The 19242-nt window shown below is 32.4% G+C and overlaps 1 protein-coding gene across 1 annotated transcript in view; it reads right to left on the reverse strand.

The window, feature by feature from the left end:
* Tecrl (trans-2,3-enoyl-CoA reductase like) overlaps positions 1-19242 on the reverse strand; it is an 82208-nt gene that overhangs the window by 14097 nt on the left and 48869 nt on the right. The window contains exons 4-5 of the mRNA XM_027947344.3: positions 14779-14882; positions 3124-3239 (exon numbers count right to left, since the gene is read on the reverse strand). Coding sequence (XP_027803145.1) covers positions 3124-3239; positions 14779-14882 — 220 coding nt within the window. The remainder of the gene's footprint in view (positions 1-3123; positions 3240-14778; positions 14883-19242) is intronic.

Consider the following 19242-nt stretch of genomic DNA (forward strand, 5'->3'; position numbering starts at 1 on the left):
CCATATAGGATGTTGTAATATTTGGTCTTTTCATATATTTGTTTTTGTTGTATTCTAAGTTTCTGCCTCTTGTCATTTTAACATAGCTATTATTTTAAAAGTAAATATTAAATGTGACTTACAGAAGTATATCGTTTTTAGAAATACTAAGAAGAATTCCATTAAAATTAGTACATATTTTGTTTGAAGAAAAAAAGGTCAAGTCTCAAAGCTTTGCTATTAAGAAAATCAGTATGGATCAAAGATGATGTAACTTTACCAATAAAGTTTGAACATAAAAATTAGCATGCCATTTACTCTTTGCAAAGTAAGATATTGAGATGATTTATCAAGTTGAAAATTTATTTGAACAAAAAATTAATTAATGAGTGTGATTCACTAATTGAGGTGTAACTCAGTGATAGAGCACTTATGTAGCTTGTGGGAAGTCCTGGGTTCAATTCCCAGCACTACAAACAACAACAACAAAAATGATTTCTGCTTTATCTGGTAGTGAGTTTAAGGAAAACAAACAAACAAACAAAAATAGACAATAGTGTCAGGAGTGGCAAATAAATTATTACTTTGAACTTCATAGCCTTGGACATCTTGACTGCTGCATCTGGGAATCTTTCCATGACAAGGTATAGAAAGACAGGCCCATTTACAGGCAGCTGCTGTTAATTGAGTCAATTCCCCTACATGGCAAGGAATTTAGATTGTAGCTTTAAATTTAGATGCCTGCTAGCCTTAGGTAAAAGAGATACCAGTGTGCCTTGAGGCACCAGCTGCCTGGAGGAAGAATTACTGTGCAAGTGATAAGGGTCCTAACAGGGCCAATTTCCCACAGCTTATCACCTCCTATTTATCTTAAAGAGCCCTTCTTCCCAATAATTACCTTTGGTGGCATTTGAGGGCTTTCTCCCTTTGTTAGGATCAGACCCATCAGGTCTCTTCCACAACTTAAGCCCTTGCTTTAAATATATTTTCTTGCATCTTTCCTATTCTTTCTTTCTTTTGTTTTTTAAATAAACAGCACTCACTATTTTTATTTTTATATTTATTTGTTTGTTTATTTATTTATGTGGTGCTGGGGATTGAACCCAGGGCCTTGTGCATGCAAGGCAAGCACTCTACCAACTGAGCTGTGTCCCCAGCCCCTAGTATTATTTCTTACGACTACTTTTTCAGACTTTTATTTCCAGCAGGCCCACACCTCCAAGTGTTACTTCTTCTCTCCCCATGCAGGCTGTGGGTCAATAGTATCTGGGTTAAGTCAACCAGAAGTCTATCATTTATTAATTCATAAAAATATAATATATAATATAACTCTAATGTTAGAGTACATGTTCTATGTGATGTGTATTTTAATAATTAACACAAAAATTATTTAAAAGGTGAAAAACAATGTGGGTATCTGGAGTATAAACCTTCTTAGGCAGCAAAACAGACAAAAAAAGCAAATGTCATGATATAGAAGGTTGATTTGTAAAATTCTAAGGATTGGTAAGGGAAATTATATCTCTCTTCATTTCTGGGTTATGTTTCAGAATATTTATAAAAATGTTTAAGTAATACAACTTCCCACTTTTTAAAAGAAAGCATAAAATTAGCCCGGTGCGGTGGCACATGCTTATACTCCCAGTGGCTTGGGAGGCTAAAGCAGGAGGATCATGAGTTCAAAGCCAGCCTCAGCAATGCTAAGAAATTCAGTGAGACCCTGTCTCTAAAAAAATGCAAAATAGGGTTGGGGATGTAGCTTAGTGCCCCTAAAGTTCAATCCCCAGTAACCAAAACAAACAAAGCCTAAAATTTAGATTAAATCTGGCAACATACCAGAACCCTAAATAAGAAATTTTGGTTCAAGACATGATAGCCATGAAATAGGTCCCCAGTTTGTTTTATATTATTATAACACAAGGGCATAGGAAAGAGGAGACCATACGTAGCATATACAGCTAGAGCTTTCCCGTTGAGATATTTGCGCCACTGTGCATAGTTGATAACTAAATAAGTCTAATTTCATTTTGAAATATTTTTATTCTATTTGATTATGTTGGGCTTCCTATCTAGCACCAGTTTTTTCTTTGTCCATTCCCAAACTTATTGTAAATCTACAGAAATATTATTAAAGTTTTTGTGTTTGCATTTAAGAGTAGTAACCATTGTCAGTTAATTCTTTTGAGAATGCTGCTTAAAAATGTTCTTTATTTATACTGTGCTATGTATCTATTACATGTTACATATTTGCTCTAAAAAAATTAGTGGTAGCCATTACATTTTCTTTCTAATCTCTCAGCCTCAGTCGTTTTCTAAATGAATTAGACATTCTCTTTATTTAAGGAAAAAAAAAAAAAGAAGTTAATATTCCTAGGCAAGACCATCATCAGTGAGATCCAATGTCTCCTTACTTGGTTCTATCTCTGCTATCCTAGATTTCTTTATGTTGCTACCATGCACTAAAAAATTTTGTCATCCCTAAAAATCTATTACTTTCATTAGTATAACTGTATTATTTAAAATTTCAATTTTTCTCAAAATATAACAATAAATTTTGTGTAAATATGTTTTAACTTTCTTTTTTGGGGGGAGTGAGAGGATACTGGGGATTGAACTCAGGGGCACTGGATCACTGAGCCACATCCCCAGATCTATTTTGTATTTTATTTAGAGACAATGTCTTACTGAGTTGCTTAGCAACTTGCTTTTATTGAGGCAGGCTTTGAAACCTTGATCCTCCTGCCTCAGCCTCCTGAGCCCATGGGATTACAGGCGTGTTGCATCTCGCCCAGTGATGTTTTAATTTTTTATGAAATCCATACATATTCAGTACAAATTTTATTTCAAACTTACATTTTTTTTTGTTGTTGTTGTTCCTAGCAAGGGAGATGTGGTACAAGACTCTGGTGCTCTGGGCAGCAACAGAATGTTATACATCACTGATTGCCACACAATCATAAAAGTGAACAGCTGATAAGTCTATGATTTACTATGTTGTTAAGCTATAATGTTCCATAAATTAGGCATACTACATGAATTTAGAAATGAAATTTTCAATTTATAATGGGATTATACAGCCCTAAACCCTCTGTAATTTGAGAAGTATCTCCTCCCCAAACTGTAAGAGCTATATGAATCACTTACTGTACCACTGGGTGGCGTATACTTCTAGTGCTCTCTTTCCTGTCATATACATATGAGATCCTCAAATAAAACAGGAGGTATATTAGCAGAGGTCCTGTGTATTCAGCCAAAAATACCTGGAAAGAAGAAGGTAATTTATATTTACAATAATTTTATAAGTTTTTCAAGGTTTACTTACCTTCATTAGTATTCATCTACTGCCTGAACTGGTAAAATGGCTAGGTGAATACATGCTATTTTAAAATAATTATATAAGATGCTAGCATAAATAAATCTTCCTTAGAAGAACCATGCAAGAGTTAAGGAGAACTCATTATATGCAAATAGTTAATTTAAAATAAAAACAAACATTGAGACTCAGATGATGGCAGTGTGGATCTAGGCAGCAAATGCTGACTCTTATACAAATCCCAGAAAAAAAGCAGTAAAAGAACAATTGACCAGAAAGGTGGGTGACAGAATGCCCCCCAAACTCAGTATTGGACAACTTGGGAGATGGGGAGACTTGGAATTTGGTTACTGGAGTAGAGAATCAGGACATTTCCTGACCCTAAAACTCTGACCAGGGTACAGTTGGGGGAGGGGTAACAGAGAGAAAGAAGAAGAGGAAAAGCCCATAATCCTGACTTAACAATAGTTGAAAAGAAATGTGAATCAAATTAAAATGGGCCAGAAGCAGCAAGAACAGTGAAGGAGATCACACAGTTTATCCCAAATTGTGGTCAGAAATCTGTTTCAGGCAAGGCAAGCAGTTTGTAGAGTCCACAACTAACCAGCCTCTTTAGAAGAGATTGAACAAACACATCTTCTCCCCATTTACAGATAACAACAAATAAAACCATAGGGAGCACCTCTGAAGTGGATTGTCTCAGTGATCCATCTAGAAGAAACTTGTAGAGATTCATAAACCTTCTCCCCCCTGCCCTCCACAAGGGGAGTGGGATAGAGCTGACATAAGAACAAATAAGTCACTGCCAGGGAGTGCTAACTCCAATCTGAGCTCACCACAGCCTCTGCTTCAGATGAAGACAGGCAAACTGACATCCTACCCTATTCAGAGTAACAGGTAAAAAACAATGATGTGCAGTAATCAGGGTAATACTTCTGTGCAACAGTCTGTCAGCAGGAAGCCTGCTCTCACAGGCCCCTCAGTTGAAGACAGCCACCATGTACTTAGATAACATTGCTCTAAAGAAGCCCCCGGAGAGGGGAGCAGGTGCTCAAGAATTCACAATAACCAGACAGCTACTGGAGCTCACACAAAGCCTGGCCCAATAACAGCCTACACTCCAGTTGAGGAAAAGTACTCCAGTCACCCACATTAGTCAGAACAAGAGAGGTTTTTGCCACAGACTGCTCACAGGGAGGCTGCATTCAGGTGCCACACATTTGCAATCACCAAGCTTTATGCTGCCATAAAGAAATTCCAGCTGTGTGGAGCAGGTTGCCAGCATTCCAATCAGCAACAGTGCTCAGCCCTGCACCCTGTGATTCCACACCCAACAAAAACAGTCAGAGATGTACCACCCTTCCAAACATGCAGATTTGGATCTCTAGTCTAACTAACAAGCACCATCTGGCAAGAAAACCATAACAACCATGGAAATAGTGCCTGTGCCCCAGAATCTCTAGAAGAATCCACAGCTGTGAGTTCCTGAATTTCCAGACATAAACTAAAAGTTCTTCAGAATTAATATATATATATATATATATATATATATATATATATATATATATATATATATATATATATATATATATAATATATATATATTATATTATTATATTAAATATATATATATATATATATATATATACTGTTAAGATAAAGAACCTAACATATCTATAGCATATTTCATGTATGAACAATAAAATTTATTTATTTTCTTCTCAGTTGGACATGGAACCTGGAAACTTTTTTTATAATAGGCTGTATTTTAGGACATAAAGCAAATCTTAGCAAAGAAAGAGAGGAGGTGGGGAGGGAGGGAGAGAGATTAAATTCTATCAGATCATATTGGAATAAAATTAGAAATCAACAAAATAAAGAACAGAAACTATTTGTAACTTCTGGAGATTAACTAATAGAATTTTAAGTAAGGAATAGGTTATGGAAGAAATCAGGCGAGAAATCAAACAATTTTAAAAACAAATGAAAATGGAATTAAAACAACTAAAACTCTCTTGGATATTATGAAAGCAATTTTAACAGGAAAATTTATAGCATTGTACATTAAAAAACAAAACAAGAAATATCCCAAATAAATAATAAAATGTTATAGAAAAGTAAAAAAAAAACATTCAAAATAAGTAGAAGATAGGAAATAAAATCAGAGCCAAAATTAGTAAAATTAAAAATTAAAGGTAATACAAATTATTAATGTGACAAATATTTGACTCTTTGAAATGATAAAGATTGATAAACTCTTAGCCAAATGAGTCAAAAGAGAGCAAAGACTCAAAAGAGCAAAATTAGAGATGAAAGAGGAGATATGACCACATATACTTCTGAAATCCAGATAATCATTAGAATCTATTTTGAAAATTGATACTCCAATAAATTAGAAACTCTAGAAGTTATTAACTTTCTAGATACAAATGACCTATCCAAATTAAACCAAAAGGATATAGATAGCCTAAACAGACCAATGTCAAGCAATGAGAGTGAAACCGAAATTAAAAGCTTTCCAACAAAGAAAATCTCAGGACCAGATGGATTCTTTGAAAAGTTCTAACAGATCTTTAAAGATAACTAATATCAATCTTTCTTAAATTATTCCATGAAATACAAAGAGAGGGAAAGACGGAATAAAAAACTCACAAATTCATCCTAAGACGCTAGTATCATCTGGATACAAAAACCAAATACACAGTCAAGGAGAGAAAGCTACAGAACAATATTCCTGATGAACATAGATGTAAAAGTCTTTAATAAAATATTAGCAAATCACATTCAATAAAACATTAAGAAGATAGTGCACCATGATCAAGTGGGTTTCATCCCATATAAATATGGTTCTACATATGCAAATCAATACATGTAATTCATTTTAAAAAATTAAGGAAGAGAATCACATGATTATCTCCATAGTTGCAGAAAAAGCTTTTGACAAAATCCAGCACAGTTTCATGTTTAAAATGCTGGAAAATTCAGGAATAGAAGGAACTTACATCAACATTATAAAGTCTAAAACCAACATAATACTAATAGAAAAAACTCAAAGCATTTCCTCTAAAATCAGGAATGGGAAAAAATGTCCACTCTTACCAATTTTATTAATATAGCTCTTGAAAGTCTAACCAGTGAAATCTTGCAAGAGAAGGAAATTAAAGGTATACAAATAGAAAAAGAACTGTTAAATTATTTTTGCTGATGACTTGATCCTATATCTGAAGACCCAAAAAAAATTCACTAAAAGATTTCTAGGGATGATAAGCAGGTTCAGCAAAGTAGCAGGGCACAAAAGCAATATAAAAGAAGAAGGAGGAGGAGGAAGAGGAGGAGGAGCAGGAGGAGAGAAACTATCATTATCCTGGAGTATAATAATTAATCTGCTGAGAAAAAATTAAGAATATTATCTCATTCATAATAACCTCAAAAAAATGAAAAAGGAGGAGGAGGAGGAGGAGAAAGAGGAGGAGGAGGAGGAGGAGGAGGAATCATCTAACTAAGGAGGTAAAAGCCCTCTTACAATGAAAACTATAAAATACTGAAGAAAGAAATAGAAGAAGACATTAGAAGATGGAAAGACTTCATATGTTCTAGCATAGACAAAGTCAACATCATCAAAATGTTCATATTAACAAAAGTCTCATAAATAATTAAATTCAATCTCCACTGAAATACAACTGATATTATTTACAGAACTGGAAAAAAACAGTGCTAAAATTTATTTGGAACAAATAAATGTTCTAATAATCTAGATGGCTTTCCTAACAAATGATGCTGGAAAACTTAACATCCATATGTAGAATAATGAAATTAGATCTCCATCTTCCTTCCTGCACAAAAGTCAACTCAAAGTAGACTACATGTATAGAACTTAGACATAGAAATGAGATCAGAAACACATAGAACTGCATAGAAAAACATAGAAACTACAGACATAGAAATTAGATCAGAAATACTGAAACCATCAGATGAAAGTATAGGCTCACTATTGGTACAGGCGCCAACTTCCTTAACAAGGCCCCTAAAGGTCAAGACACAAAACTAAGAATCACCAAACTTGATGGCATCAAATTAAAACAAAACAAAACAAAAACCTTCTGCATAGCAAGTGAAATAAGGGCCTGCCTGAAGAAAGAACCTAGAGAATGAGAGAAAATATTTACCAGTAACTTTTCTGATGGGGAATTAATATCCAGATATGTAAAAAACTCAAAAAGCTTAACACCAAAATAAACAAATAACTAACTGGATCAATAAGTGGGCAAAAGAACTAAACAGACTTTACTCAAAGAAGAAGCATAAATGACCAACAAGTATATCAAAAACATTTAATATCCCTAGGAATCAGGGAAATGCAAATCAAAACTACATTGAGATTTCATCTCATGCCATTTAGAATGCCAATCATCAAGAATATGAGTAATAAAAAATATCAGAAAGTATGTGAAGAAAAAGATATATTTATACACTTTTTTGGAGGGACTGCAAATGAAAATCTCCAATGGAAAACAGTATGGCAATTCCTCAAAAGGCAGGAATGGAATCACCATATGACCCAGCTATACCACTCCTTGGTATTTATCCAAGAGAACAAAATTCAGAGTATAAAGCAATACAAGCAAATCAGTGTTTATAACAGTGCAATTCACAATAATCATGTTGTAGAACCAGCCAAATTGCTCATCAACAGACGAATGGATAAAGAAAATGCAGTATCTCTACAAAATGGAGTTTACTAAGCCGTAAAGAATTATGGAATTATGACAATTGATGGTAAATGGGTGGAACTAGAGAACATTATGCTAAGTTGAAAAAAACAGACCCCAAAGCTGAGGGTTCAATTTTTTTTTTTCTCATATGTGGAAGCTAAGGAAAATAATAAGAAAGTCAAATAAAGAAGATAAAAGGAGATCATGGTGTAGAGGAAGGTAGTAGAGAGGGAGGCAGAATGGATGCAGAAAGGAGGAACTGGGGGATGCAACTGACCAAATTATGGTGTGTGTGTGTGTGAATTTACCATAGTAAATTTGCCTTAATGTATATCTATAAAGCCCCCAGTTCAAATAAATAAATAAAAGATAGACCAGAAGCATAGAGGAAGGGAACAGGGGGAAGGAAAGAGGAAATACTGGGGACTGAAAGGGAGCAAATTATATACCATATATGATGAGGTCAAAATGAACTCCACTATTATGTATAACTACAATGCAATAAATAATAAAAATAAAATGGACAACTGTAACAGTATACAGTAGTGAAATTGCATTAATACGAAAATAGAAAATACTGAAACTAATAAACTGATTTTTAAAAATTGGAACAAAGGAGATTTTATTTCACTAAACAACTTTAATGTATTTTTTTCACTTCCTCAACCCAATGTATACTCTCTCTTCCACAAGAACTGTCCCTGTCATTTTCCATGTATTATCTTAACTCAGTTGATTTGACTCTGATTCAGACTGAAATAATTCAGTTCTTTTTTTTTTTACCTTAATTCTAATGAGTGTAGTTGTGTGGCAAAAAGGATTGACTTCAAAGTGCTAGGGCTGAGAGGAATTATGTTCTGCAGAATTTTTAACTAACAAAACACTAATAAAATTTGAAAAAAAATCATCAGAAACAAGACAGTGTGACTGAGAAAAGAATAGTTGGTTGACTGGTTTTCTGATAATTTTACAAATCTGATAACTGCTCATTATTTGATTTTGTTTTAATGCTAAAACTAGTTTAAAGTCACTTTGAAATATTCAGAAAGAAAAGGAAATGTAATTACGTTACTTCTGAGTATTCAAGGATAATAGGAACCAAACAGATATTACAATATTAAATTTGACTGCCATTAACTGCTTTGTTTTCACCATTTTCTAAAGGAAAAAAAAAAAACTGAATCTGCACGCTTTGTTAAAATATGCAACTAAGACATTTGTTAGAATTATGTTCACCACTTTACTGAAATTTGAATTTATTATGTATATGTATGTGTGTGATTTTATATAAATGTATACTTAAATGTAAGTATATTACATAGTTTTTATAATAATAATACATAATAAATATGGCCTTTTTACATGCAGATCTCTGGTTATAATTCTACTTTTAGCAATATATATCTCATAACCCAAGAAAGACTTCTGAAGGTAAACATAATACAATATCTGGTCAATTCATTGTAAAAGCAACTTTGTTTGAGAGACTATCTTGATTTATGACTTATGACATGCCAGATTTTTCAAATATAAGGAGAATGTTCACTATTGAATGTCTGTTGATAGGGTCTAGTCAACACATTGTAATAATGAGGAAGGTGAACATGTTTGTACAACAACAAAAAAAGTTTAAAAAATGTATCCCGGCATCAAATAATCCAAAAAAATAACATTTGAGCAAATTCTCTAGACATAGATCAAAAAAGAACAATGATGTGAACAATAGTTAATCTGAATAAAAAGTCACTATTTATTAAGTTAATAAAAGCCTATCATAGATATGAAGTTTCTTTGGACCAGAGGAAATTAAATTATATTCTTATCACTATGTCTCATAAAAAGAAATCTGAAAAGCATGCTAGTGTACATGAATATATTTTAGAAGGCTCAATACTTTATCACATATATTGTTAAGGCTGAAACATGGAAGTTAAAATGGTACATAAATATGAAGTGTACATATTTAAATCACTAGAGGATGATAATAACTAACTTTTGGATAATGCATTTTTTGAAAAAATTCATTTGAGTCTAAATATAAGAAAAGATGAAAGATGTTTTACTAAGCTGAGAAAGTAATCAAAAAATGTTTCAGTATAAGGACCAGATATTAAAATGTTAATATAATAGCTTATCAAAATAGAATTGCTCTTCCACTAAGAAGTAAAAAATTAAAAATATATTAAAATCAGGCATAAGCAAACAGAAACGCATATGTACACAGGTCAAGTGAATTATAAGAACTTACAAAAAATCTCCAATATAAACCATAATCTGAGATTCTATATCAAAATAAGTAATGACATTTTCTACTTATTTTGAAGGTATAATCTATATTTAAATTTTGACTTATTTCCATTATCAACCTGTACTCATTTATACTTTTTACAATGTTTCTGGATTAAAGTAACATATTGCTTTTAATGAAAAATTCATTACTTCTGCTAGGCAAATGATGTAATTGAGAGTTGTTGGAATTCTGTAAAATCTTCAACTTGTTATGTAATCATCCCTCACTATCTGTGGTGATGGATTCTGGGACCAGTGCAGATACCACAAGCCATGGTTGCCCATGTCTGTAAAATGACATAATATTTGCAAATTACCATTTGCATTTTCTAGTATACTCCAAATTATATCTAGATTATTTAAAATATCTAATAAGATGTAAATAGTATGCAAACAGTTGTATGCTGTATTGTTTAGAAAATATTGAGAAAAAATAAATGTGTTTATGTCCAGTACAGATACAAATATTTTACATATAACAGCATGGTTGTTTCAGTCCATGGATAGAGTGCCCCACAGAAATGGAAAATCAACTGCATATGTGTATTTCTAAAATGCAAAGGGGAAATGGCAACTTTATTTTTTAATAAATAAAAGCAACAACATGAGGCTGCATTGTTGATTGTTTGGAACTTGCATACTTAAACAGTGTTTATTGCATTTGATCCTATCTTGAAACGGAAATCTTTTTAGCACTAACAATGTTAAGGTGATGGAATTACTTTACTGTCATAAAATTACCAAATGGAAATTGGAAACAAAAGAAATTGCCTGTTTCAGGGTTGTAGGAAATTAACAACAAAAATAAAGTGTTTCTAATCTTCATATCCTCAAGAAAAGAGAAGTACAAATAAAATTATGAGAACATTTTCCAAAAATAATATCACTTTGTATTAATGAATGTTATTGAAGATAACATATTATTACATGAAAATTGGTTTTAACATATTTTTAGTTTGATTGTTATATTTGATTGTTATATGGAGAAGTTTAGTTTAGGTACTAGGTAATTTAAACAAATCATTCTAATGAGCCCAGAGAGAAAAATTTATCAAAATATTTTTAATAGTATTTTTAGGTTCCAGAGAGCTCTTGAGTCTTTGAAGAATTGGGATTTCAAACCTTTGAAAAAGTGCTCTGGAGAAAACCAATTGAACCTGGGATATGAAGCCTGATAAGAGCATGAAAAATGAATAAGCAGATCTTTTGACCATGCCCAGGAATGTAAATAATAATATTAATTTTAAAAACCTGTTGCCCATTATCTCTCAGGGATGAAGATACCTAATAAGTACTGTATTCACAGGTACTATAGCTCAGCCTGAAATAATTTCAATCATTGATTAGATCAAGATGACCTGGACCCAACAGTGCAATAAGTCCATCCAGAGTATGATAAATTATCTTTGAAAGAAGATAACATCACCCTCAGACTGAGTTAGCTTTCAAAGTTTTTCACATAATATTTTTGTACTTGTCAAAAGTATGTGGGTATACCATGACTGGGGATATTTTGACCCAAATTAAGGGAAATAGCAGACATTTGAAATAAATGCATTGAAGATTCACATGACAAGAATAACAGAGAGAGAGGGTTAAAAAGCCTATTGTTTATGTGTTCAAACACATGGTTGAGAATTCCAGATACCTGAAAACCTATAAAGACAGTATCCTTAAGTTAATCATTTTCAAACTGAAAACTTTTTGCACAGTGAAAATTCTTGTTAGAAGATAAAAAAGAAAAGTTAAAGATGAAGAGAAATTATTTGCAAATCACACATTAAACAAAGGACTTTTTTTAGAATATATAAAGAACTCTCAAAACTCACTGTTATCACAGATAATTAAAAAATTATGTGCATAGAGAAATGTACACAGATGTTCATAGCAGCATAATTTATAGTAGCAGATTACTGAAAATCATGCAACTGGATTTCAGAAGGTGAATATTCAAATAAACTACATTTCCATTGTATAGCCAAATACTATTCATCAATAAAAAAGAAAAAAGTATTGACACATATAATAACTAACATAAAGGCACAGTACTTAGGGAAAAATCAATGTCACTCCCCCAAAAAACTGTTTATTATATCATTCTTCACAAGACACAAATATTGAGATGATTGCCCCACGATAGAGAAAAGGGTATGTGAACATACAGGAGTAACATGATAGAGTTCCTTAGAGGAGATAAAATAATTCTGAAGTTGATCTTGGATGTAGAGGCATGAATTTAGGCAGGGAATAAATTGTCTGTAGACATACACATTAATGTAAAAAATGTTGAAAACTAAGATCTTAATTTAATAGTACTTAGTAATGATGAATATGATATATTCATATTAAGATTTTATCCTCAATCTTTTATTGAGGTAGAAAGTTTTTCAATAATATGTAGCACACTTACTTTGTGCAAAACATTAAAATCTAAATTTTTACTTTGCTAAATTAAATAGATTATTTCCAAAAAAACCCCACAAAATGCTTAGGAGCACATTTTAATGTTTTATAAATGCATTTGAATGTTGTATGTTGTAAGCCATTGCTTTTTTTGTATAATTTAGTTGATATAAAGTGGGTGTGATTGCAATGTAATGTGTATATTTTTAGCATTTAATAGGACTGGCTCAGTTGGTGAAAAATGATTTGTGAACCAGAGGACTGATTTAAAAATATCTAGCCTATTTCCAGAGTTCTCTTTGTCATTTAGATTACTTTCTCCTCAAATAAGATATAATTTTCTAGTACAGTTGTCATAGAATTCTACTTTAGTGCTTTTACTATGCAGAGCTTATCCAAATGTTGCAGCTGGAAATTTTTAATGAACTCATGGTTAATGCTGCTCACCCTGACACAATTTCTGTAAACAGAATTCCCTTTTCATCATAAATGTGGGAAAAGAATCCTCGAATATTTTAAATTCAGTAGATTAAATCATCCTGTCCAGAATCCCTTTAAACATGGGTATGGAGGTGTCCCATTTAAGTTTTAAAAACTTTGTGTACACAATGCATGCATGAATAGTTTTTTTTTACTTTTTCCAAACATTACAATATAACTTTCAAACATTTGAAACACTCTAAATTCAGTTTTTAGTACAACAAATTATCATTCAAAATCTTAACAGATTTTGTAAACTGTAACAACTATTTAACAACAATAACATCAGACCTTTAAAATAGAACTGAAAAAAAACATAAATATAGAAAGAAAATACACCTCAAAAGCAAAGATTTTTAGAAAATTGACAGATGTGGTGATATTTTAATTAATAAATGTAAACTTGAATTTCTGTTTTAGAGAATTAAATAATAATGTGTAAATTAAGCTACATTTGTAATAATTTTTAAAATTGGTTCTTCAAAGGAAAAGCTCAAAGCACTATGAATGACAATGCTGATTTTTAATGCCATCAAAAGGAAAGCCAATTTGAAAGAAAAATATAAAAAATAGTGACATGGCGAACATGAAATGTAATTCGGAACAAAAAGGTCCAAATTTAAAGAGTACACATAAAAGAATGCCCTTTGTGAAAAAAATTAATTGAAAAAAAAGTAGAATGCACTATTCTTTGTTCACCATTGTCAGATTAACATCACCTGCCTCTGTTACTAAAAATCTTATGGTATTTTCTCTTGCTGCTGAAACTTTTTCCTCAATTCATTCCATCACTTGAGAGAAGCTCAATGATTGTGAATGACCATTGAGTATTTTCACTTTTTTAGCACTTCATATTCTTTATTGTAGTCCTCATTCTTCTAATGCTATTGAAATCAATTGTGGCCATTTTGAGAGCTCCTATTGTCCCCAAACAGAGCCAAAAGAACCTTTCAAAAGCTGAAAGAAATCTTGCTTCTTCGTTCTCAGAGTTTCCTAAAAGTCTTCCCTCTGCTCTCCTTTTACTGAATATTCTATCCCTCCCCTTTCCATAGTCAAAAAACAAAAGATTCTTTGATGCCCTTAGGCTCCCTAGAAGGGAAAAGTAAAGAGATACCTTTCACCTGACAAAGCAGAGAGGAAGCACAGTTGATGCCCCAGGTCAGAAAGTGGATTGTTTGTGTGTGTGTGTGTGTGTGTGTGTGTGTGTGTGTGTAAACCCATATTTCCTTTATTAAACCATGGATTCCTTTCTCCCTCTGTTCCTTCCTTATTTTTTTCTTTTTCCAATGGATTGAGCCGAAGGGTACTCTTTTGACACGGGGTCTCCATAAATTCCGATGACAGGCCTCCAACTTGGAATCCTCCCAACTGAGCTACTGGAATTATGGGTGTATGCTGCAGCACCTGGCCATTAATTTCTGTTGCTCGCATTTTTCAATAGAACTTTGACTACTGATTATATTAAGAATGTAGAAATAAAAATACTATCCATCCAGCCCAATATTTGTTTCACTGTCAATTTATTTGATAGAAATAATCTGTCAATATGTGAATTAGAGCAAAATATGGGACATGTATATTGCATTTCAAGTTGACACTTACTGTGGTCCAGCTGACTTGCTGACCTAGGTCTGTAAAATACAGTGTTATAATAGAGGAAGCTGCAACACTTTGAATAGTGATGTCATCCCTCAAAAAAGGTCCACCTAAAATGAAAAGAACAAGAAAATACTATTTAAATACAATTTGAAAATAAAGATAAATATTTTCTTAATTTGAAACCAATGACTGCAAAGAAATTTGTATAGAAAGTAAAATGCATAATAATCTTTCAAACTGAAAATAATGAACAATACATTTTATAAAATAAATGTATAGCAACTTTTAAAAAATCTAGTATTAGAACCTAGTCAAATAAGATACAAGATTTTTTATACAGTTTAATTTTAGACATTAATAAACGTAAATCTCAACTACTCTCTAAATGATTTTTTATAAGGAAAATTAGATGCGGGTAGATGAATTCCGATGATCACTAAAAAGCATGAAAAGAGTGGCATGATTTATCTTTTTAAAGATCACTCTGGATCTGTGTGGAAAATGAGAAGGGGAACAAAGAAGATTATTAGAGAGACACTGAAAACTGATCAAGCAACAGATGATGTTCATTTGGATTAAGGTGGTAACTGATGGAATTATTGATGAATTATTAATTCCTGATATATTTTGATCACAGATCATGTTAAACTTGCTGATGAAATGGTTGAGAGGAGAGGATTCAGTGAGATAAAACAGTTCTTATATTTTTGGTTGAGTACTTCAGTGTATTATTATCTCATTAACTTACACGAAGAAGACTGAGAACAGAGCAGGATTTGGGAGTGCAAATTGAGAGTTCTATAAGCATATGTTACATTTGTGATATTTGTTATTCAAGAAATAGTTGTCAAGTAACCAGCTCAATGGATATCTCAGAAGATACTTGAAAGTTATTAACATTTAAAGCCACAGAGTTTGACTGGATGGTTTAAAAATTTAGTTTGAGGGCTGGAGGTGTGGCTCAAGCGGTAATAACCCCCTCACCTGGCAAGCTCGAGGCACTGGGTTCGATCCTCAGCACCACATTAAAAATAAATAAGTAAATAAATAAATAAAGATGTTGTGTCCACTGAAAACTGAAAAATAAATATTAAAAAATTCTCTCTCTCTGTCTCTTCTCTCTCTTTAAAAAAAAAGACTTAAAAAATTTAGTTTGAAAATAATAGAGTAAAAACAGACTGAACTGTTTTTACTCTATTTTTTTTTTACTCTATTTTTACTCTATTTTTTACTCTTTATTTTGTTTTTACTCTATTGTTTTTACTCCAGCTCTGCAGGTTTCAGACACAAAGAGAGGAAGATACCCTAAAAGTTACTGAGAAGGACACTCACAAAATAGGATAGAACCCATGTCTCAGAAGGAGTAAACACTCTATTCATAAAAATTAACACCAGACAAGTCTGAAATACATGTACTAAAGATATGTATGTAAATTTTTTAGCATTGTTTATAATAATAAAAATTGAAAAAAAGCTTAAATATTCCTTAAAGAGATGAGATGAATGTATTTTTAATTCATAACAATGTATATTATGGGGGAAGAAAAATTAGTGGAATCACATGTACTAAATGGATAAATCTTGTGGGTATAATGCTGATATAATTGCTATTATCTATATCATGCTTTATAGTGCAACTTGATTTGTAATATCCCTCTTATGAAAAGTTGTCATTCCATTTTCTTTTTTTGAAAGAATCAGAAAAATGTTAATTTGAGTTTACCATGAGGTGATTTTCAGAATTTCAAATGCTTATTTATATCCATAATCAGGGTTATTTAAAATAAATTAAAATATATAGTTCTTGTGTATTACACTTAAAGATGGTGATATGATACATCCAATTTTAGTAGCCAGAAAAATTATTTATTTTTATTTGTTCATTTCTATTTTTATATTTGTGAGAGTTATAAAATTTGTATTGATAATTTTGAACCCTGACAACTTGACATATGGAGAAAAATAATATTAGTCTCAAAAATAACAATCTATTTTGAAATGATAGAGTTTTTACTTGAAAATATAGTATTCCAATTTTATTAAATTTTTTATTAATATAGTTCTAAATATATTGGGGTTCCTTTTGATATAATGACACAAGCATGTTATATTAATTCAGTACCTAGTACTTCTCCTTTCTGTTTCCTCCTCCCTCCCCCTGTTCCCTTCATTCTACTCTACTGGTCTTTTTTTCCTATTTATTTATAGTTGTTTTTTTTAAAATAATGCATTATAAACATACATAGAAATGGAATTCACTGTGATATATTCATATATGTACATAGGATAGTTTGGGCAGTTTCATTCCACTGTTCTTCCCTTTTCCACGCTTCCTCCCTCCCCCTCAATCCCCTTCTTCTACTCCACTGTGTTCTCATCTATTTTTATGTGATTCTCCCTCCTCTTATTTCCCCCCTTGTTTTGCTCTAGCTTCCACATATGAAATTACACATTCCACCCTTACTTATTTCACATAGCATGACGTTCTCCAGTTCCATCCATTTACTGTCAATTTCACTCTTCTTCATGGTTGAGTAAAACTCCACCATGTTATGGACCACATTTTCTTTATCCATTCATCAATTGACAGGCACCTGGGCTTGATTCATAACTTGAATAACCCGAGAATTAAAATGGAAATAGTAATAATACTCTGGGTACTTTAATGAGAACCATTTTACAGTTACATTTCAAAAATCTGCTTTAAATGTATACACACATACACACATGCATATACACATAAAATTGGTATTACCTTGAAAATGTGAATGTAGCTCAAATTTGTGCTAAGAAGATATAGGTGTTAGGCAGGTTTTTAATACATAGCTATAAGATTCTTGTCCTTTTTCTTATTCCTGGGATTGTGACTGTGATAATCATTGCTTTTTTACTAAATCCTGTTACTTGGCTTTTAGCAAAGGCAATTATCCAGGTGGACCTGATCTAATTATGTGAATTTTAAAATCTATATTTAGAGATCAGAACCAAGAATTCAGAGATTAAATGTTTAAAAGATTTGTGCTACTCTTAGCTGGAAGGCAGAGATGGGCACATGTCAAGACTATAGGTGGTCTCACAGAACAGATAAAAGACTTACCACCTGACATCCAGTAATTAAACAGAAGCCTCTGTCACATTATTGCAAAAAGCAAACAAACAAATAAAAGCACAATTTAAAGAACATACAAACTTTTCCAACAATATGAATGAAGATGGAAGGGTGTTTTACTGAAGGATCTTCAGATGAGAATTCATCTCCACCAGCACTTTGATTATAGCTTTAACCTATGCTGAGCAGAGAGTCCAGATATAATGTAAAATCAGTCCAATAAAGGGGATTAGCTCTGGACTGTTAAATTTGTGGTAATTTGTAACATAAAAATCTAACAAAATACGAATCAAGATAAATAATTTGATTACTATATATGGTCAATAATACTTTGAAATTGTATTATAGGAATGAGAAAATGTTAATAGGGAAAAAATTCTGATGCTTTGTATCACTTGAAAGTGTACTGAAAATACCTTTCCAAAACACCTTTATTGGCACTCCTAAGAGAAGGATTAGTTTTTATTCCTCTATCATCCTTGTCAATTTTAAGGGAGCACTGACCTTCTATTTTTAAAATGTTCCATCAACTTGACATTTTGAAAAAACAACTTGACAAAATCCAGATATATCATAAATCACATCACTCTTAGATTTAGGAATCAGGACTCTTGTCCTTGGCCTTCCATGACTATGCTCCTATTCCAAGAGGGAGAAATATGCGGAATCAAGAGAACATGTCTAGCAGGAGATACTGCAGCTCTTTCTAGATCATAATTCAGTCAGGTAAGGGCTTCATATTTCCTGCACACATTAACTCAAGTATAAGTTTGTCTTTGGATACTTTTTCAGGAATGGGCCAGGCTCTGGATTGCATACCCCTAAACCTAGGGGTTTCTCAGGGCTTTTGTAGTTTATGCTTGTGGATATGTTTTATGTATTGGTTGCAGATAGTTATGAGAAGAGAATAAAAGCCAATTCTATCCATGTTTCAACTGTCTAGTGTAGGATCCAATAATGTTAATAATTAGAAATTTAAACCAGTCTTTCCAGTTCATTATGAAGCATGTCATTAAGGTGGCAAAACAACATATTTTACTTATCAGTTTGCATGACAGATTTACTGTTATAATAACTATGATTTTTAACCATCTCCACTGCCCCAGTCTGGCTAGGCACAAAATAACCGAGCTACCACAAAAGCCATGTAGATTCAAACAGCAACTCTTTATTCCCGAACTCTCACCGACACTGACACTCTACCCACACTTTCTGGGAACACACTGCCTCTACTGGCTCCGCGCACAAATTCAATCAGAACCCCACAAGAACTCAACGGGAACTCCAAAGGAGCCTGCACCTGAGGCAGCAGGATCCGCCCTAATCCTGGAGCCACCCTAATCCCTGAGCAGGGTCAC

The sequence above is a fragment of the Marmota flaviventris genome, chromosome 7, assembly GCF_047511675.1.
Source record: "Marmota flaviventris isolate mMarFla1 chromosome 7, mMarFla1.hap1, whole genome shotgun sequence".
Taxonomy (NCBI): Eukaryota; Metazoa; Chordata; class Mammalia; order Rodentia; family Sciuridae; genus Marmota; species Marmota flaviventris.